The sequence below is a fragment of the Aureobasidium namibiae genome, assembly GCF_000721765.1.
Source record: "Aureobasidium namibiae CBS 147.97 unplaced genomic scaffold scaffold_3, whole genome shotgun sequence".
In the NCBI taxonomy this organism is placed as follows: Eukaryota; Fungi; Ascomycota; class Dothideomycetes; order Dothideales; family Saccotheciaceae; genus Aureobasidium; species Aureobasidium namibiae.
In genome coordinates, this window is record NW_013581206.1 from 62,172 (window position 1) to 83,151 (window position 20,980).

The following is a 20,980-nucleotide window of genomic DNA, read 5'->3' on the forward strand; positions in this document are numbered from 1 at the left end:
TTTCTCGAACGTCGCTCCCTTCGATACTTGTCGCTTCCCGTGTCCTTCCTCGACGCGAGGAATCGTGTTCGACAGTTCACTATGAACTAGAGCAGTACCACGAGCGTCAAGTATCACGAAGGATTGAGTGGGAAGTGTTTGCTGAGGAAGATGTCCTCATTGGTCTCGATCTCGAAGCGATAGCATTGCTCAACCATTGCATAGGCCTGATCGCACATTATATTGCGCCAAAGCCATGTCGGATTTGGTTACAGAATCGATACTCGTCTTCGACTTTGATGCAAAAGGTGAATGATACTGGTGCTACTGACCATAAAGAGTGCCAATCTTATCTCCATCTCCCCAGTCCAAAAGCCACCGCCAGCGACTGATAATCATTTCCTATTTGTCTCTTTCTAAGTCTGCTCTCTTGTTTGACCTTGCTGTCTGCTCCTTCTTTCCGTCTTCGGAGACATATGACTCTGAGCTTCGTCCTGCCCACAGACAATAGTGATCATCCTTCCTCGAGCGTCTGTTGATTTGCTCCTTTTTCAAGGTGCCATTCACGATAACGATCTGCTGTTAACCCGATGATGTGTGCGAGGATAAGCGTAACTGCCCGGGTACCCTCGTTCCACTTGATGGAGTGGGCGGACTCCTCGTGAAGTTCAACGTCGCTCTCACCTTTGATTGCAATTCCGACTGTCCATATGGGACCCTCGAGTACAAAGTAAGGCACTGGCCATTCGTAGTCTTGATACGCAAATTTGTTTTGCTCAGACAGGCGAAGTGACTCACAAGCCACTTCTTGAGGCGGCTTGTCGTGTCTTTGTGAGTCCTGTTGTGGACCACGACGGGACAGATGGGGACAGGCTCAATAACGTTGCCTTTTGTCCAAATGCTGCTTGCCAGAGACAGAACCATGTCAATATCATCGTTCTTCCCGGATCCCTTGCCACAAACGACGCCGTTCTCCAGTTCGTGACAGAGGCGTTTCAAGAAAGGGTAAGCGCATGACAAATCCCAGTCAAGAGACATTGCTAGGATGATCGGAGGCACATATAGCATCATGTAGGGCTTCGTAGACATACTCGGTTCGTTAAAAGCCTTCTCGAGCCAGATACTGTCCAAAACGTGCCGGATAGTTTTCATCATCGACAAAACTCTGGGCGGAAGGCGGCGTCTGGTTAGATCGGAAGAGTCCCAGCGCGATGTGATCTCGCTGCAACACTCCTGCACACAAGCCCTTCGCGTAGACTGATGAGGATTGTGTCCCCATCTGTTGTCTTCCGATTTGTTGACATAGAAGAGTGCGTTAGGTGCTCGTACCAGAGTATCGGCTGGACCAAGTGCAGAACCTGTCAAGCGGGCTTGCTTGGTTGCACGAGGGCTCGGGTCCATGTTGTCGCAACAAAATCAAGTCTTGTTGAGGTCAGACAGTTCCGGTGGAGTGATGGTGTAATGAGATGTTACGGCGATCCGAACGGCGTTGATAATGGTAAGCAATGCGAGCAAATATGAGCTTCGCGTGCTAAGATAGAAACAATCAATAATCGGGTGGACTGTCGATGGTATGATCGAAGAGCAAAGGACACTCTGTGAGAAGGCCTATGCAGTCAAGTGGGAATGAGGAAAGCGCAACTCAGGCAAGTACCACTTACATCGCCATGTGACTGATGACTTTTAGCTGGATAATTCGCTGATTTGCGCAAAAGGCAAGTACACTCGAGTTCATGGTTACCAAAACAATTCTGGAAACGCAAGTACGATATAAATCAGAGTATACTCTGCGGTGCATCGGACAAGACAATGCCTTCCTCTGATAAAATCGAAGACCCACAGGACTGGCTACGTGTATGAGAGGGTGCCCTTACACTCTTCTTCGCCAATGCAGAGGCTAGGTATATTTTACACGAAGGCATCATTGAGATCTCCATCCTGGCCGGATCTGAACAGGCACCTACTGGGAAGGATGCCGAGGAAGCAGTTTGCTTGCAGGGCGGTTACTGGCCATTTGACGAATGCTGCACTATTCCGTTCAGTACTATACATTTCTTCAGCGGTCTTCGAGGGATGAGGGAGCGAGTCGCACATTTTCTGGACAACACCAGTGTTCCTATGATTGTGCGGAGAAAGACCTGGACTGCGCGCGAGGTTTTGTGACGTTATACAGAGAGTCAACTGTAGGAACGTATTCGAATGATTTCAGGAGTGCGATCTGACAGTCTGAATGTTGCGTGGCTGGTTGAGACCGGTGCTGGGCCTGGAATGGAAACGGTAAGCTGAGCTTTTGGTCAGCAAGGCAGACGATTGGGCGGCGACTCAGCGCAAGGCACGCCCAAATTGGTCAAAGTGACGTGCTATAAAAGTCGAGCGCGGGCCTTTGTTTGCGTGCTTTGACGACGTTTGGCAATCCACTTTCCATCCGAGCATCGGGACGTCTCTTCGTCGACCGGTATCAATTGTACAAGACTCGACAGGCAAGCAGGTGCCGCAGTGGCACGCCATTCTCGTGTGGATTGCTCTCATCGCTTGCAATCGCGAAACCGCCGACACAACCTTGTCGACAGGCCGGCTACCCCGCACTCGCGACATTGAGCGGGCAGCAGCGACGGCTCCGATAGGGCAATTATCACGCAAGAACGAGTCGTCGAGCACGCCATCCTTCGGCCTGCCATTATCAGACATTATCAACATCTACCGCTGCTACCTCGCCCGGGAAGGACCCGCCGCCATGAACTATATACTCGTCTACTCGCTGTCTCTGCTGCTGTACCAAGGCCTCTGCACCGCTGAGCAACACCGTCTGCGACACTACCTTGACCTGCTCTCCAAGCCCACCAACCGCCTCGATCTATCCCAGAACACTGCCCGTCGAGCCCGCAATCCTCGCTCCCATCATGGCTCCAACCGCCGTCCAATTGCCGCTTGAGCAGCCCGGTTATACCGCGACATACCACAACCCCTCGCCCAAGGTCTTCCCCGACGGTGTCAAGACTGCCGGCCAGTTTGATCCTCTCTACAACCAGCTTGCTCCCTACTCGGCCTTCCCCAAGCAAATCACTGGCCCCACGGTATGGCAGGCTGAGGAATACAAGCACAACCCCGAACGCTGGACACACCCCTTCAGCAGCGACGAGATTGCTGAGATCAGCAAGGCTGCCGACGACTTCATCGCCTCGTCCACTCCATTGACTGGCATCACCAAGGAGAAGTTCCCCTTGCCTTCTGCCACCGGCCGTCTGCTGCACTCGCTGCGTCACGAGCTGCTGAACGGCAAAGGCTTCATTCTCTTCAAGGGCTTCCCCGTCCAACAATGGGGCCTGCACAAGTCGGCTGTTGCCTACATGGGTCTGGGCACCTACCTCGGTTATTTTGTCAGCCAGAACAGCCGTGGTCACGTCTTGGGCCACGTCAAGGACGTCGGCGAGGATTCTACCCAGATTGACAAGGTCCGCATCTACCGCACCAACGCCCGTCAGTACTTCCACGCCGATGACAGCGACATTGTCGGCCTGCTCTGTATCGCTCGTGCCCTCGAGGGCGGCGAGTCTGACCTCGTCTCGAGTCACGCCGTGTGGAACGCTCTGCAGAAGGAGAACCCTGATGTGGCCGAGCTGCTCACCCAACCCATCTGGTACTTTGACCGTAAGGGCGAGAAGTCGGCCGGTCAGCAGGACTGGATCCGCACATCCGTCTTCTACCTCGAGCCCAAGCCCGACGGCCGTGTCTATTCCAAGTGGGATCCCTACTACGTCAAGTCTCTTACCCGTTTCAGCGATGCCGGTGTCATCCCGGCTCTCTCGGCTGAACAACTTCGCGCCGCTCAGATCCTCGAAGACACCTGCGTGCGTCTTTCCCTCCACATGATCCTCGAGATTGGCGACATCCAATTCTTGAGCAACGAACACGTCCTCCACGCTCGCACAGCCTACAAGGACCACGCTCCTCCATTGCCCAGACGCCATCTTATGAGACTCTGGCTCGCTACTCCGGATACCGAGGGTGGCTGGACCTTGCCCTTCGAGGACAGCTCTCACAGAAAGCGTGGTGGCATCCAAGTCAACGACAACCCTCCTGTCGCTCCCCTCGATGCCGAGTAATGCCCTTTATGATTTCATGTTACCAATATGTATATATCCTCAATTGTTTAGACTAACGCAAAATTGACTAAGATTGTTATTTCTATCAAGTCTCCCTTCGCAGTGCACCACACCTCATCTTGCGATACGAGGATGCAATATCATCGATGCGCTCCTGAGGCAGGCCACTCACGCCGAATATTTGGATCGAGATTTCTTAAATCTATGTCAGTGTTCATTAATTACTGTTTGCATTCTTCGCTCCTCCATCCAGCAGCCAATTGTGAAAGGCCTGAGGAATGCAATGTGAATTCATTCCAGTGTCATTCCCCATACCCCGTGTTTTGATGTCTCTTCGACACAGGAATGCCACCATGGCTCGTGAGAAAAGACAAGATGTGGCTTGCTCCATCTTTCCGACAGCTCGCTGGCCACACTCCTTTCTGCCACGATGATGTTCGGACGCTCCTTCGCATGTTGCTTTTTGCCACTGTCGGCACTCTTGGGCGATGTAGCCGCAGCCCTACATCCTTTCAGACATGAAGCTATGGAGGTTCGCCGCAGGCAAGCCGATGCCAGCAATGATTCTCTGCTTCAAACTAGCACCGCAGGCTCGGTGTTGACCTATATCACTCCATCTCCAGGCGCTTCGCCAATTGCCGTCACGCGACAGAGCCAGTTGGTGTCTTCTGATGTGCCCATATTCACGCTATGTGCTCTGCCGCCAGAAGCCTTCTTCCCTGTCACTGCAGCACCTACACAAACAACCGCTCCATACCAAAACTACTCCATCTCAATACCTCCTGGTCCTGGTACTTGCACCACAATCTACAGTCCAACCGCTATAGAGGTTTGCGCTACTACTCTGACTGGCATCGACCGTCTTTACCCGGTAACCGCTTGCGATCAAGAAATTACCTTCTCAAGCGACTTTGGCTACATCATAGAAACGCCCAGCCCGACCTCGAGCAATGTGACAGATACGAATGGGTCAGCTGTGCTCATCACTCCAGCCCCTACTGTACAGCCGCTCACCACGTACTATGTCGCTCCATGGACCGAGCTCACTAGTGCTGGCCCTCCCTCAGACGTGGACAAGAAGATTTGTGCAACCTTTGCAAACGGCACAGAAGAGTGTCTTGTCGAGTACTACGTGTGGAAGACTAGTCTCGTCACCATCCCAATGTCTACTGTCACGTCCATCAATCTGACTACCGTTGTTTCTGGACCCTCGCAGCTGATCATAGAGACCTTTGTGGCCAATGTGACGGAGATATTCACAACATTCTCCCTGTCCACAACCATGGAGTTGACCTATTCTGTCGAAACTGAAACGACCAACATCGCTACAAGGCCAACCGTTTATACTGGGCCTACCGTTACGCAGACGTACACTGTGAACCAAAACTCGCTGCCTACGGCGTAAGATGATGTGCAACCCGAAATCTTAAACATGAATTGACAGATTTTACAGCCGCACGACCAGCACGTCCACTCGGCGCGTAACGAAGACCGTCTACATCTCAGGGGGTACCGTGACAAGCACAGTACCTGACTCACAGGCTACGACTGCCCCAGACGCTGAGTAAGTCTCTCGACGATAGATTTGTTAGCACTCACTGATACGTGCTCCAGACCTTCGTCATCTGCAGCCCCTTCGACCTCCATTGATGTAGCGAGTATCTTGGACCTCAACAAATGAGGATTGAACATCTCAATCTATTCTTCAGGTGGTGATTGTTCGATAGAGTCGACCGCTGCAATCTGTTACACTCTTTGGTGTGCTCGACATGTGACTTTGAGTGTCGTATGTATGGGCTTGAGTTGTGTTAATTCATGGCTGCTTTTTGTACTCTCTACTTTGATAACTGCCTACGATCAGTACGAACACCTATAAACAACTGTTTCCAAATGCTGGATGCTTGTGTTCGCTTTGTGTGTCAAGCAAGACTGGTGTTACTCGTGTCAGACCGTCTTGTTAATTTCGTGAGATCTGCAAGACGGTACGACTTGTGGCTTGAATACTCCTCGTGTACTAGAGTTCCTAACTTCTACCGTGTTCCTGCCAACGCATATGCCAACATCCTCTCTCTTACAAGGTACACTTGTCTTTGTCTAAGATATCTCGAAGAGAGTCCGAAACACACCGTGTTTTGTCTCTCGAAAACATTGTGCATTTCTCGAAGTCTAGAGAGCATGGTGTGCATCGGAGGAGGCTGTAGAATGAATAAGAAAGGTTGCAATCATTCTGTGTTTGATCGGCACAGTCAGGTCAATCCAAGACATGAGCCTCCTAATGTTTGAAGTGAGATTGGAACAGTTCACACAAGTCAGTTGCTGTGACATGGGTATCAGATGTGCAGCATGATGAGTTGTAGATAGTTCTCAGGGTTGCTCTGCCAACAACGTGAAGTGATCTGTGCACACCTGTACCACTAGCCTTGGCGAAACCAGAGACGCGTTCGACATTCAACTTCGCAAGTCTGCTCGTGCTCACTACTGATTATTCTGTGTTGAGACATTCGTATACGACACTTCAGCATCCTGTGTTGAGATGCGACGCGTGTCTCTTTTCTCGAAAGTCTAGCACCTCTCTGAAGCCTAGTGGATGTCTGCATTCGCGGTTAGCCGTGTCACTTTGGAGGGGGTCGTGAATCGCTCGAATGCAAGTTCAATTGAGAACACACAGATTTGAGACCAATTCCTTTCTTCTAAGCGATTGAGACACTCAGTCGTATTGGCCCGAAGTCCTGACTGCCGCACTCTCGCAGCGCCGGGAATGCTACCGTTTCCACTGAACGAGGCCGACCTCTTTAATACGCATTGGGACGACGATTGGAATATCACGTGGCAAAGTAAAGGCAGTAGATTGGACGAGGAACTCAGGAAACTGAACGGCGGAGGAGACAATAGCCAGAGGTACAGCGATGACAAAGGCCAAAATGACAAGCAAGACGACAAAAAACATGAAGAGGACGACGTTGAACAGATCCGGGAAGAGATATCGAAAGTCATTGAAAATGTCATGCGAACTAGCGTTGACCGAGACGTCGAGCCAGCTCCTTCCTATCTTGGAGTTCAGTTCCCAAGCAGCCCTTTCGAATTGCGGCATCGCGCCTTCCCATCGAGGCCAGAGTCATCACCTCGTGGATTGCCGGCGGCGGAACAACTCGCTTCTTCCCCTCCGGCCGGCTTCGAAACTCACCACAACCACAACCAACAGCCAATCAGAGGTAAGGAATTGCACCACAACACGACCGCCAACTCGAGAGTAACAATTCGGCAGAAACGATTGAGCATTCGCCAGAGACGCCAAACGTGTCTCCTACTCTGCGCTTTTCCAAACCCGTTCATCCTGAGAACGCCCTTGTTCACCTGGGCGAGCTATCCAGTGAAGAGGAGTCGAGCGAAGAAGATCTTAGTGAAGAAGATTCTAGCGAAGAGGAGTCTAGTGACGACGAGTCCGTGATAGCTGAGTCTGTTCAGGCCGAGATCTGTGAAACAGCTGCTCAGGAAGAGCCCGGCGCAGAGGTTTCTAGCGAAGACTCGAGTGAAGAAGATCTTAGTGAAGAAGATTCTAGCGACGACGAGGAAGAAGAAGAGTTTGTTGGTAAGCAGTGTCGACTGCGAATCTAGTCTCATCACATCACGCTCTAACAGCTCATGCGACAGGACGACCATCAGGTAACGCGAAAGGACAATTGTATGGAAGCGCAACAGCCCCTAACGAGCCATCTCCCGTACGCGAGGCTAGATCATCTTCTTCTGCAGAAACATCCTCCTCCATGGAAGCATCCTCCAGTTCCTCCGCCATGCAACTTGACTCTGATCTGCCATCTCCCTTCGAAGAATACTCTGTTCTAGGGGATGAAGACGATGTGAAGATCTACGCCATCTGTCTCGAGGGGTACCTGGATGAAATGGACGATGATCACGAAGCGCTGACTGGAACTTGGCTCGCTAGAGCCAGACTCTATCAACGTCCAGCCGGTTATACACCAAAGAACCGCGATGGACCAAGAAGAGACCCATTCACAAACCTCAAACCTTCGAAGACTGGTCGTACGGTCACTCTTACCGGCAAAGCTATCTCACAGAGTAAGCCTAGGGGTGAGACGATTCGAACGTCAGTCCGTGTCTCATCATCGAAAGCGACCTCAGTCGCTTCGACCGAGGTGCCAAACTACACGCACTACACCAGAATCAGCGCCAACGTTCTTGGAACCAATACTCGTCAATTGCAGGTCTGGCCATACTTCGGAGAGGATGTCGACGATGACGGGACCATCCGAGAGAGATTTGATGTTATCGTAGAGGACCGTCCACGTAAAGTCCTCATCTCACAGCAGGCAAGCACATACGGACCTTATTTCCTGGCATTTCTTCAAGAGATTGGCTGTCCTATCGAAGTCATCCTGAAGTATCTCCTTGAAGCATGCGAAGGGCCTGATGGCTTGTTGTCGAGATTGAAAAGCTTCTCGGATGACGATAAGCTAGCACGCAAGCTGGTACGCGCCAAAGAGAAGTATTGCAGGGATGACTTTGACAGAACTAGCCAAAGATGGGTCTCGGTGGCATCTAGTCTCCCAGAGATTGACGATGAGACCTTGTGGAAAGCTGCCGTGGTCTGCCACGCATTTTGGATTCGAACCAAGTTCAGCCCCTGGCAGCTTGCTCGAAAATACGCCAAATTCCCCGACAACAACAAGATCGAAGGCCTCGTTACCTTTGATGAAGCTGAAAAGTACGCCAACGTGGCCTGTAGTATTTGTCAACTTCATGACTGTCCCTTTCATGGTACTATACTTGAGAGGCCCAACGGCAGAGACGACAGCGACGAAGAAGATGTCAACTCTGTTGATGCCCTGGATATCGACTACCCGCCAAGAGTCAACTTCAAGGAGCTCGCTACAGCTCCTCAAGAGAGAGAACCTTTAGGAATAACTTCGCGCTCCCAGCCGAAAAAGTCTCTAAACTGGTGGATGAACGAGGCTAACAGCGTAACATGGGATCACAGTCAGCGGGGTCCGTTCTTTCCTTGCAGCCACGTTGGTATCTCCTGCGAAGATGCACGATGCACATGCTTTGAAGCCCAGATCTGCTGCGAAAAGACGTGCGGATGCTCTAAGAATTGCAGTCGGCGCTTCGAGGGATGCAAATGCGCCAGACGATCGAAATGCTGTGCACAGGACGATTCTTGCGAGTGCTTCAGGATGAACAGAGAATGCGATCCTGATCTCTGCGATTCATGCGAGGCACATGTCATCTTGAATCCAGTCAACAGGTATGACGACGACTACCTTCCACAAAGATGTCGGAACGTCGCCATCCAGCGCAGCGTGCCGAAACGAACACTTCTCGGCCGTAGCCCTGTTCATGGCTTTGGCCTGTATGCTGGAGAACCAATTGCTAAGGATGAATTTATTGGCGAGTACCAGGGAGAGATCATCACGAGAGACGAAACCGAACGACGAGGCGCCATCTACGACTTTCAGAAGTTGAGCTATATCTTCGACCTGAACAGGGATCAAACGGTCGACTCACAACGAATGGGCAACAAGATCCGGTTCATCAATCACGCTGCGAAACTGAATCAGCGCAACGTCTACCCCAAGATCATGCTCTGCAACCTAGCCCACCGGATCGGCATGTTTGCCCATCGCGATATCAAGGTCGGTGAAGAACTGTTTTTTGATTATGGCGGCAGCTATCACGAGAAGCTCTACGGCGAAGAGCAAGAGCAAGAAAAGGCCCGCAAGGAAAAATCCAAAGGAAAAGGCAAGGCAGTGGTGACACACATCCGACCATCAAGAAAGAGCTACCAACCACAACCGGAGATCATGGACGAAGCGCCAGGTGAAATACACGATGACACATATCGAGCCAATGACAACCACAGTTCAGACAGCGAAGACAGCGAAGACGAGCGCCCGACAAAGCGCATCAGACGCTCCCGCCTTTCATCCCCAAAACGACAGAAAATTCCTCCGCCAGAGAATTCGCGATTGCCTCCACGCCCCCTCGAAAAAGCATTGACAAAGTCGAAGTTTTCAGCTAGAAAGACTGAAGATCGGACCCGTGTGCGAGGAGGATCAAACACAACAACCCCTGCAACAGTCGGAAAACCCGATCAGTCGAGATCCAAAGTTGCGATCGAGAAGACCAGTCCGTTCAACTTGAAAGCTGCAATGAAGTCAGCGAATTTGTCCAAAGCACTCAGCCGCAGCAGAAGCAGGGTCGTGGTTGAGAAATCTGACGATGAGTCTGAGGAGGAGTCGGACGATGATTCAGATGACGAAGATGAGGTACCGAGACGAAGCAGTCGTCCAAGGAAAGTATCTAGGAAACTCAGAGAAGACGCTTGAGGGCTTGAGGGCTGCAGTGTACATTATAGAAAGACAAGCATGAATCATGCAGTGTAATCAATTAGCTATGGCAATGAATAAGAGTTGCTAACCTTGGGTGTCCACGTTCGTTGTTGGCTGCTTGCTGCTGTCGGTGACATAGACCTGATCGTAGCTGACATCCAGTTGCATAGCACAAGCCCAAGTAGAGCATGCTGCTACTCACTGAGCCTTTGACGATACAGGCGCCCCCCCCAGTTTCAAGACGAGCGCAATCGACCAATTGAGCTGGGGATTCTACTTACATCCGTGCACATAAAAAATCTCAATGGTCAAAGACTTAGCAGTACGACAAATGAGTGGGAAAAGAGAGATGGATCAATTTCTTTCTTTGATTAAGATGGCACGAGGCATTCCCCGTTACCACGCTCTCTAAACTTGGAAGACGTTCGCGTCTCAATCTCGTGTTCATTCCCATAAAAACATCCTTTCTCGCATCATAAAAGAAACTTTTTATCTTTGTTTTGTGGTATCATGCGGAAAAGTCAAAAACACTCCTTCCCAATCGTGTGAAAGGAAGAGAGAAGAGTAGAAAGCCCACTTTAGACTGCCTCATTGAGTCTGAAAAAGAAAAAAAGAAAGTCCGGTGAAAATGTGTCTCATTCAGTTGGTGGGTTTGAGCAGTTTGTCCACATCAGCGCCTCTCTTGAGAATGTCCTCGGAAAGTAGAGTCTCTTTCTCTGCGTACAGGCTCTTGTAGGCGCTGCGGATCGTGCTGTCACTAACTTTTGCAACTTCTCCGATGGCCTTGGGGGACCTGACTTGATCCATGAGCAAGCTGGCCATGTAAATACATGCGGCAGCCCCAGATAGAGGCGAACGACCAGCAAGAGCACCAATACTCGCCATTCCCAAAGCGAGGCTCTTGGCGACTTCGGTGGTGGCAAAGTCCATGCCGAGTTGGGCACAGAAACGACTGCAGAGTTCGTCGGGGTTGGTAGTAACAGTCCCTTGGTATGCTTCGTGGATGCCCACAACACCGTTGCCCATGACTTTGGCCTTGCCTCCAGATTGCCTTTCTTGCTTGGCGAGCATTGACTCGAGCAGCTTGAAGGTTCTCCCAATCTCTTTCTTGGAGACATGGGTCATGTCATAGATTTCACGGAAAGTACGAGGGACTTTGTTGCGGCGACATGCAATGAAGATGCAGCCGGCAATGATGGCCTCGGTCGACTTGCCTTTGAAGTTTTTCGAGTCTTCTGCGTCTTTGAAAATGTGCTTGGCAGCATCGGCAACGACGTTGGGAAGATCATAAGAGTCGCAGTAAGCACCAATCTGCTTAAAGGCTTGCAGCAGGTTTTTGTTTCCCTTGTCAAGGTTGGCCTTGCTTTGTGCGCGGTGGAGCTCTTTGCTTCTCAACGAGCCATCGCCAAAGGCAATGTTGGTCTGCAGCTGACTGCCGTTCAGCAGAAGATTGGGACCGTCACCGACACGCGAAGGGTCATCGTTGCCTTGGTCGTCATTTGCGAAAGTACGCCATTCGGCACGCTGATCGATACCACGTTGCGAGAGAACCATGCCACAGTCTTCACAGATGACATCGGCAGCCTGAGGGTCTTCGACAAGGTTGGGAGGGTCCTCCTTGCAATCAGGGCAGACCATGCGCACGCTGAGATTCTGGCGCCACTCGTCGGGAACGTCAAGCTGTGGTTCGACATCAGGGACGGCGCCCGGCGATAAAGTGTAACTCATGTTGATCTTTGACTTTTGATGCGAAATCCGACGGGATAAGTGACGGCGCTTGATGGCGCGTGCGGTTACTGGGAGATGGAATTGTTTTGCGCAGCAGCGGATGAAGAGCGGGGAATACAGTTTGGCGACGAGCGACCTCTGTGAATGTGACGGGTGACTCAAATGAAGAGTGACAGGCAACTAGAGGCAAGAGGTCAGCATGAGGCCGATGCAGGGGAGAGCGGCCATGTGCGGATGGTGAGAGAAGCCAAGTTGAGTGGCGAAGACTCTCGGTGCTATGCTAATGTAGGGCAAAGCAGCGGGCTTACCCAAACATCTAGCGGCAGATGGCCTTGATGAGGTGTCTGGGAAGCGACTGGCACTTTCGTGGCAGGTCTTGTCTCTGACGACTGACAAGACTAGGCAGGACGAGTCTTGAGTCCTTTGAGACGGCGGCGCACAAAGAGCAGTCGAACGAGCAGGCGCGTCGATTCGGAGGCTGAGACGTGTACCGGGAGGAGCAGTCGGCAAAGGAGAGACAGTCGTCGACGACGAGTGACGGGGGTTGATCAAGACGGGATCGACTTGACGAGGCGTAGAAGGTGTTGTCGTTGCAGCCTTTGGTGCATCGAGGGAGCACGCAGCCAGCCACGCGCACGGGCCGCATTCCATCGGTGTTTGTCAGAAGGAAAAAGAGAAGGAAAAAGAACAAAGACGGGCCTCGGACTTGGTGCTCGGTCTGGACCCTGGACTGTGAGGGCAACTTCTTTCCTGCTTGGTAAAGAATTTGGAGGGCAGAATCCAAGCTTGTTCTCTCTCCCGTTGACTGCACAATGCTCAGTGAGCATTTCGCAGCTTCCGTGTCGGCCGCGGCAATTGCGCCCAAGGCCGCAGCAAACAGCGTCAAGGATGTAGGCATTTCCGTCTTCGAGAGCCAACCGCATTCGGGCCAAAGAGCGTCCTTCAAAAAGTCAAACACTCCTCCCAACTGTCTGGCTGTCAGCCCCTCGCACATCTTCGCCGCTCAGGCCGACAAGGCTGTCGTCAACGTCTACAACCGCGAAAAGGGAAACCAGGAGGCAACCGTGCCCTTCCAAGAGAGGATAACATGTCTGGCCCTGGCCTGTGACGATACCGTGCTGGTCCTGGGCTCGCAAGCCGGTCGCATCTTCATCTGGGAAACACACACTGGTCGCGTCGTCATCACATCGCAGGCCCATCTTCAACACGTCACTGCCTTGGTCGTCGACCCCACCTCCAACTTCGTCCTGTCTGCCTCGGCCGATGCCTCGATTCACGTCTGGTCGCTTCCTTCGTTGCTCTCTTTCTCCAATGCTGCTGCACAAGGTCAGCACTCTCCGCTACACACCCTTTCAGGCCATCGTGCTGCTATCACATCCTTGGTCGTTGGGCACAGCGCTGGCTTCTGCAACATCGCCATCTCGGCCAGTGCCGATCGCTCATGCATCGTCTGGGACTACCACGAGAACCAGCTGTTGCGCACTGTATTGCTACCTGAAGTCCCTCGATGCCTGGCTCTCGACCCCGCCGACCGCGCCTTCTACACCACCTACGATGATGGGAGCGTTCAGATGGTCGACTTCTACAGCGAAGCCTTCTCCGCTGCAAACCCCGACTCGGTACAGCACCCGCTACACGATCCCGCACAAGCTGCTATGCCCGTTCAGCCTCCTCCGCAAACTCGCTGGACCCCGCCTTCGGCAGATCAAGGTGCTGCCTTGAGCGCTATCCTCAGCTACGACGGAAGTATGCTCATGACTGGCCATGCCAGCGGAAACGTGCTCATATGGGACGTCCCTCTTGGCCGCTATTCTTCCACCTTCACATCAGCGCCCATGATGGGCCCTGTCACAAACCTTGTCTCCTTACCTGTTCAAGGCTTCCCCGACTCTCGTCCTGCTCTTTTCAGCCAAGTCACCATCGTCAAGCCCAAACACGCTGCCTTCGACAAGTCTGATCTCGACGGTGCTGTTCCGGGAAACTACAATCTGAGCTTGCACTTCTCTCGCCAACTTCCTATGCCTCACATCTCCGCCTCAAGGAAGCAACCCGTCGTCACAGAGTCCGACTTCCTCACCGCTCTCACACATCCCGTATTCCCCGAGTCATTACTTGCCGAATCTCTCGCCGAGCTTGCTAGCTGGAATGGGTCGGCCAAACCGCAACCTGTGGTGTCTGCACCTTCTAACGTGGCTGCCTCTGTTACTATTGACCCTCCAGTCGCTGAGCAACAACCCTCGGATTCAGCTGATTTCATGTCTCTCGACGCCCCTGCATCTACCTCTGGACCATCTGTCGAACAGCAGAATGAGGTACTCAGGGCCGAGCTTGCAGCTCTGAAGCGTGTTCAAAGGGCTAGCCTGGTACAGATGGAGGCTTTACGCAAGGAAAAAGTTGAGCTTCTGGCCAAGATCAGGCACGATATTGATGACGAAGTGGAAGATGAAATTCGCGAGGATGAGAAGAGCGAGAGAGCATGGGGAAGACTTGCCTCGACGGGAGAGTACGTCGAGAGCGATGATGAGTCGGAGTAGCATGCATATCATTCTGTCAATACCCCAATATCACATGTGGCGTTAACTGGCGTCAGCAGGCATCAAAGAAAAGGAAAGGTTGGTTCTTCCATAAAAATTGTATACTGTTTAACATACATCTGCTCTCCCTCTTCGCGGAAGTTTAACCGTTCGGCTCCAGCACTGAGTCCTTCCAAGCCAAGATAGTGCCATAAGTGTCGAACTCTGTGGTGTGGTACGGTGCCTTCGTCCAAGCCAGCACTTGACAGATCACACTTCCATGTACTGTGAGTCTGACCGCCAACGCTTTTTGGCCTTCCTCGACGAGCTACATTCATTGCACTTTCACCTTTCACCTCCAACATCAACCTTCTATTTCCGACTTCAGTTACAGCAAGCACTGGGCCCTTCTCAAAGGATCAAGCGACATACATTGTCAAAGACGGTGAACAATCCTTTCTTCCTCTGATCTATATATACTGTCACTCCTTGCCTCCTCTCCCTCTCTGCCTCTCAGCGATCTAAAGCACGATATATAGGCACAGTCATCTCCACATTCGAGCTGAATCCAAGGAGACGGCATTTCAACCCCGTCTCTCAATGGATGCCAAATTTATTCTCGACACCACTCTGCATCTTTATATTGACCTCTGGAAATCGACTTGACGCTGGCGAGACTTACGATGGTATGATTTGGAAAGCTCATGTTTGGCTGCAGACATCTCAACACGACCCTCAGATTCTTCAAAACTCACCAAGGGCCGACCTCAATATTTTCGAGGATGCGCAGAACACGATAGGCGACTCTGTTGCCGCCGCCAACACCCAGCCTGATATCACCGCCGGTGTGACATACACCATCCAGGCCTTCCATGGCATCCTACAGACGGCCGCGCGACAAAGTCGTTTCGAAGAGGTCGCTGCCATGAAGGCAAAATACTGGAGAACAACTCTCCGGGGTCGACGCACTCGTTACTATCTTCTCTCCTCTCCATTTGCAAAGGTTGTTAACGCGTCTAACTATACAGATGCACAATAGTCTCGAGGACTGGATCGTATCCATCGAGATGCGCTGTTCTTCAGGCTCTCTTTGAGTACATCTCTGGTCTACAAATCACCGTGCCTTCCGGTAGCGAGCATGACGCTCTATATCTTGGGCGGGAAAAGAACTTGACTGGGTGCAGCAGTACCAGTCAGGTCACAATCAGAAGGAATAACCAGAAAAAGCGCGCCATGCCTCTGCACGAATATGCACTTCTCGGAGCAATCATGTCTGTCCACAACTCCAAGCATGCTGGCGGCTCCAGCTCTGCCACACCCGCCACAAACACCGCCGCCTCTTCCGCCAACAAATCTGCCATCTCTGCCGCCAAGAGCCCTGTCGCCGAACCATCTGGCCCCGCAGTTTGTGTCTGCGGTGCTTCACCTGCTATCGCAGCCATTGGCTCCACTGCTCTGTAGCGAACGCTACAAACGATATCTTCAGAGAGAGCAGGCGTTCGTCCTCATGAGTGCTGGTCTTAAGTTCAACGCAAGTCTGTTGGTTGGACTGCCATCCGTCATGTCTCGTCTTGTGAACTCCCGCCTGGGCCGCACCGGACCTGCCGTGATCGCCGAGGAGTTCGTCGAGAAGGCATCGTGGCTGTTCGAAGACATCCCTAAGGACAAAGCATACCCTACAAACACCTTTGCGATTGCACTCATTCAGGCCTTGCTAGAGTCGATGCGCCGTCATCCCAACGACGAGCCTGACTTACATGACCCTCAAAGAAGAGCAAATCTGGTGACCATGTATCAAACCTCGCCTGTCGAGCAGCTTTTCGTTGCCTACTTCGTGCATACGGCACATTGCATGTGTGGCAAACTCCACGAACTCGAAGTGGGAACCTGTCTGGTCAACGTGAACATTAATGGACGTATCCAAGTTCCTGGTTACCACCGCCCGTTCCAAACCTGCGAAGACTGTGGCCTGGCTCTCAAACCCAGCGTGGAATTGGTGCAGCGCCCCCAGTTCATTCTTGTCTCAAACTCCAGCCGCGACCCTAACTCATGCTCGGTAGAAATGGGGGTGGAGTTGGGTGTTTCGTACGACTGCTGCGGGTGCATTGGTCACAGCGGTGGGAAGCAGTTTGTGGCCTGTCCCCTGACCAAGAGTAGTGAAGGTACCGACATGACGACGTCTGCCATCGTGAAGAATCTAAACTGAAAGGGTATGTCACCATCACCTGGAAGATTCTCACACAGTCCAAGACCGCTTGTTGACCGTAGTAAGGCAGGTCATCCATATCAAGTGCCAATCAGCCTCAGTATCAGGAAAGTCAGGGTGGAGGTAGGGAGGAATAAATCTGACTTGCGGAGCCACATGTTGACCATTGTTCCTACCACACACAAAGCAATCTCTCACACACCGCATCTGCAATGTGCACATCCATACGAAGAGCTCAAGTATATTTGGCGTTCGTCTCGGTGTATTCGATTCGGCTGTCGTTAGTGTGCAACAGTATATCGCTCGTCTTTGAAGTCAAGTTCCATGGGAAAGGTGGTCCGTCTTTCTTACCCAAAACTGTCTTTTGCGATGCACTTTAACGTCATAATCGTTATCTCGATACAAACACCTGTGTCCAGACCACGAGTCAACAGATCATGATTTCGAAGCGAACAATCCTGACGACTCGTGATCGTCTACATACAATCGTCTTTAAGGCATTGACAGCGCAATAGAGATACACACTGTGGGTTTCTCTTGGTTACTGCTATGTCTCGGTGTCGTTATTAGTCCACTTCTTGTTCGTCGTCATGATCTTCTTCTCCTTCCTGCTCGTCCTCTTCCCCTCTTGTGCGCCCACTCCCTCTGTTCCCACGGGTTGTTTTGGCTCCATGTGACCTTCTGTACTCCGATGACTGAGTGACCTCGACACGCTTGTCGGCCATGTATTCGAGCAAGCGTCCCATAATCACATCATTGCGAATACCTCCATCGTGGCCCACGTATCTCAGACTGCTGGACTTTGCATATACGCGAGGGCTTGATGGCATTCCGCCATCCTCTGTGCAAATGTCCTTTCCGGCATCGTAGCTTTGATTCGTTTGGAGCTCGGAGATGATGAGACTGAGGAGACCGTATCTTTCGTGGTATGTCTTGAGAAGGTGGTAGAGTCTCTCTGTGTTGCGGGTCCAACCGTCAAGGCCCACGATGACCACAATCGGTTTGCGATCGTTGTTGATTGCGTCTATTATCTCGTTCAATATGGCGAAGGAGAATCTCTCCGCCGATATATAATCGCGGCGAAAGTCACTCATTGCATCGCCGTCTGTTCGCTGAGCCTTGTAAATCCGACCAACGCAAGTGAGATGAGTTTCAGGGTTGACATTCTCATAGAAGGATGGCACCATCTGGCTCTTTACGTCAAAGTCGCGAACATTGTCAAAGTTCTGTGTCTTGATCAATCAGGCCTTTCGAGAACAGATTCTGAGCGAAACCGACAACCTTTTCGTCGGGGAAGATGATATTGTATGTGACCTAAGAGGACATGCTTTTTCCTTGATGATAGCACTGCTCTCATTGGACTCTCCTTACTTCTCATAAGAACTGTGCATTTTTATAGCTACTTACGTAGCATGCGTTTGCACATGGAGAGAGGCCTATCCTTCCCTATCTGGGGCTCTCATTGGATGCCAGTGGGTAATTGTACAGAACTCTGCATTTCTATAGCAGCACCACGACAGATGTTGTCCATTGAAATGAACGGAGATTCAGGCTCTCACTGGACATCATGACATTTTCAGAAAGAACCTTGCATTTTTATAGTGATGTCACGCCATGGCGGGCCTCGATGAGAGACAGAACAGACCGTGGTGGTGATCAAGAGGAGGGCAGGCTGGTGTACGAGGCAATTGCGCTGCATGAGGAGAAGGCGCGGCTGTACCAGCAGGAGGATCGACTGCATCGGAAGAAAGGTTGGCTACACCGGGAGGAGGACCGGCTGTGTCAGGAGACGGATGCGCTGGCATTCGAGAGAAGTCGGCGTCAGGAGCAGCGGAAACTGGTGCCTGGGCTGTGAGCGAAGACTGAATGGCAGCTCTGAGGGCAATCGACGATTCTCTCGGTGACAGTGGGTTACGAGACTCGGCGGTGCTATCTGGTATAAGCCACGTGAATGTTGATGGGTGCGCACTGAACTTGCGAAGCAAATGATACTCTCAGCTTAGCAGCGCGGGAGTCCTTGAGGGACTGCGCCTTCTTTCTTTTCTTGTCCATGCTGACGCGGTGATGGAAGAACGATGTGAGGTTGTAAGAGCGGCGTAGGCTGCGAGATGTGAGGCGTGAGGTGTGGAATGAGAGAGGTAGGAGCAATGCAATGTAGAGTTCAAGAGCAATGTATGAGTGGGACTGTGAAGTGAAAGTAGAAGCGCAAGTGAGAACTGCGAAGCAAGAGAACCGAAAACACAACGCGAAAGGAACGAAGTGCGATGTAAGTGCCTCGTGGATGAGCCGAACAGATTTATTCACTTAGCCATCAACACTGGTGCAGTTAAGAATGACATCCGAGCATTGGCTTTTCGAGCAACGGATGAGCCACTATGTCGACGGAGTGAGCTGGAGAGAATCAACCACCTGACCGATCGACGCTGATGCAGTTGATAACGACATCTAAGAGAGTTCTTTCGACCAAGCGAATATTTCGAACTCCTTCCGCAAAGCTACATGTGTACCAGACGCGCTGAAGAGATTCCACCACCTGGCCGATCGACGTTGATGCAGTTAACAACGACATCCAAGAAAGTTCTTTTCGACCAACAGCTGAGACCAGTGTGCTTCGGACAAGCTTCATGTATTCGTAGATGAGCCGAAGAGACTCTGCCAGTTGGCCAGTCAACATTGATGTAGTTAAGGATGACATCCGAGAAAATCCTTTCCAACTAATCGATAGATCTAGTCTACCTTGGACAAGCTTCCTGGATTCGTAGACGAGCTGCGGAGACCTCTTCAGTTGGCCGATCAACATTAGTGCAGTTAAGGAAGACATCCGAGAAAGTTCTTCTCGACTAACAGGCCAGACTGCCTTTGGACGAATGGACGGTCGACGGACAGAGAAGCAATCTCGAGTCCCTCAATCTTTTCCGATGCAATTAAGAAAGACATCCGAGAAAGTTCTTCTTAACTAACGGGCCAGACTGTCTTGGTACGAATGGACGGTTAACGAATAGAGAAGCAGTCTCAAGTCCATCAATAGTCAATAGTTACGAGAGTAATTGACAAGATTACCAAGCGTCGAGTACGATAGCATGAAGCGGGAAAAGAATGAAATCGCATTGGCCTATCACAACAACTGATAATAAGACATGAACATGGAAAGTGAGACATTCGGAAGAGGAGGTCGCGTTGAGCGTCAAGGTGTTGAAGCACGACATACTACGTAAATACATACACTGCTTGCTCAACCCTGAAGACGAGGCCTATCTTTCGATCGGGAGATGGTCGCGCTGGGTGTCAAGGTGTTGGGGCACGACATAGTACGTAGAGACACACACTGCTTGTTCAACCCTGGAGACGAGGCATGTCAAGCGTCCGGCATCCATGAGGGATGCGTCAGAGCCGAATCACAATATGATACGGTGGAGACTTGTACAGCTTTCTCAGCCCTTGTTTTGAGGCCAGGGTCCGATGTCATGAGTCCGAAAGATCCATGAGATGGAGACAAGGACCAGAATCATGACGCCAGCACTTGATGCTCAGAGGTAGCGTCCTTGGAAGCTGAGATTTGCTACACTTCCCGTCTCCTTATAGCTTGGTCTTAGGAAGTCGTATAGAGGCCAGGCGCGGATGTCATTTTGAGTAGATTAGTCGTAAGCGGCCGCTACGCGTGAGACAAAAGTGTTGACCCTGTGAAGCCTCGCGACTGTCAGAATTTTCTCAACGATTTTTTTTTTGCTGTAATTACTAAGTTTGCTTCCTGCAGGCACAGAAATACTACCTATAGCACATCTCATGCAGCCTGTTTCGCTGACGACACACGCTTTTCTCTTGTTCGCTCTGGGATGGAAAAAATAGGGATCGTCTATTAGTCGGGTATTCCGAGCCCTAGCGACTAACAATAAGATTCACGTTCTCATAAGGTGGCCAAAGAAGCCACAGCAGCCCCTGTGGTCTAGTGGGTTCGTTTTCCCAGCCTCTGTCATTAATACCCTCCAGTCTAACCCATTTTAGTACGATACTTGCTTCGGGTAATCCCATCAACCTCAAAGGCTTGATACTGAATGTGAGTGGCCCCGGGTTCGAATCCCGGCGGGGGCCCACCTTTTTGAGCCC

The 20,980-nt window shown here is 51.4% G+C and overlaps 8 protein-coding genes across 8 annotated transcripts; 5 read left to right on the forward strand and 3 right to left on the reverse strand.

Annotated features, from left to right (window-relative positions):
• Positions 1–493: 493 nt before the first annotated feature.
• On the reverse strand, positions 494–1,380 carry M436DRAFT_61083 (uncharacterized protein; the record flags this gene model as incomplete). Its single annotated transcript, XM_013574794.1, has 2 exons — positions 494–697; positions 778–1,380. The coding sequence occupies 2 exons, from the start codon at positions 1,378–1,380 to the stop codon at positions 494–496; spliced, it is 807 nt and encodes a 268-aa protein (XP_013430248.1).
• A 1,499-nt stretch (positions 1,381–2,879) lies between these two features.
• Positions 2,880–4,082, forward strand: M436DRAFT_40186 (Clavaminate synthase-like protein; the record flags this gene model as incomplete). The annotated part of the gene is made up of 1 exon (XM_013574690.1): positions 2,880–4,082. The coding sequence occupies one exon, from the start codon at positions 2,880–2,882 to the stop codon at positions 4,080–4,082; it is 1,203 nt and encodes a 400-aa protein (XP_013430144.1).
• Positions 4,083–4,647: 565 nt separating this feature from the next.
• On the forward strand, positions 4,648–5,460 carry M436DRAFT_12970 (uncharacterized protein; the record flags this gene model as incomplete). Its single annotated transcript, XM_013574471.1, has 1 exon — positions 4,648–5,460. A coding segment is annotated over one exon (813 nt), but the record flags the coding sequence as incomplete, so codon positions are not given.
• Positions 5,461–9,037: 3,577 nt separating this feature from the next.
• M436DRAFT_15691 (SET domain-containing protein) lies at positions 9,038–9,760 on the forward strand (the record flags this gene model as incomplete). Its single annotated transcript, XM_013574480.1, has 1 exon — positions 9,038–9,760. A coding segment is annotated over one exon (723 nt), but the record flags the coding sequence as incomplete, so codon positions are not given.
• Positions 9,761–11,068: 1,308 nt separating this feature from the next.
• On the reverse strand, positions 11,069–12,157 carry M436DRAFT_39344 (TFIIB-domain-containing protein; the record flags this gene model as incomplete). Its single annotated transcript, XM_013574535.1, has 1 exon — positions 11,069–12,157. One exon carries the CDS (start codon positions 12,155–12,157, stop codon positions 11,069–11,071), a length of 1,089 nt encoding a protein of 362 aa, XP_013429989.1.
• An 812-nt stretch (positions 12,158–12,969) lies between these two features.
• On the forward strand, positions 12,970–14,691 carry M436DRAFT_39350 (WD40 repeat-like protein; the record flags this gene model as incomplete). The annotated part of the gene is made up of 2 exons (XM_013574538.1): positions 12,970–14,346; positions 14,485–14,691. The coding sequence occupies 2 exons, from the start codon at positions 12,970–12,972 to the stop codon at positions 14,689–14,691; spliced, it is 1,584 nt and encodes a 527-aa protein (XP_013429992.1).
• Positions 14,692–15,939: 1,248 nt separating this feature from the next.
• M436DRAFT_61089 (uncharacterized protein) lies at positions 15,940–16,876 on the forward strand (the record flags this gene model as incomplete). Its single annotated transcript, XM_013574795.1, has 2 exons — positions 15,940–16,074; positions 16,157–16,876. The coding sequence occupies 2 exons, from the start codon at positions 15,940–15,942 to the stop codon at positions 16,874–16,876; spliced, it is 855 nt and encodes a 284-aa protein (XP_013430249.1).
• A 566-nt stretch (positions 16,877–17,442) lies between these two features.
• M436DRAFT_79051 (uncharacterized protein) lies at positions 17,443–18,928 on the reverse strand (the record flags this gene model as incomplete). Its single annotated transcript, XM_013574989.1, has 3 exons — positions 17,443–17,900; positions 18,522–18,805; positions 18,846–18,928. 3 exons carry the CDS (start codon positions 18,926–18,928, stop codon positions 17,443–17,445), a joined length of 825 nt encoding a protein of 274 aa, XP_013430443.1.
• Between the last annotated feature and the right edge of the window lie 2,052 nt (positions 18,929–20,980).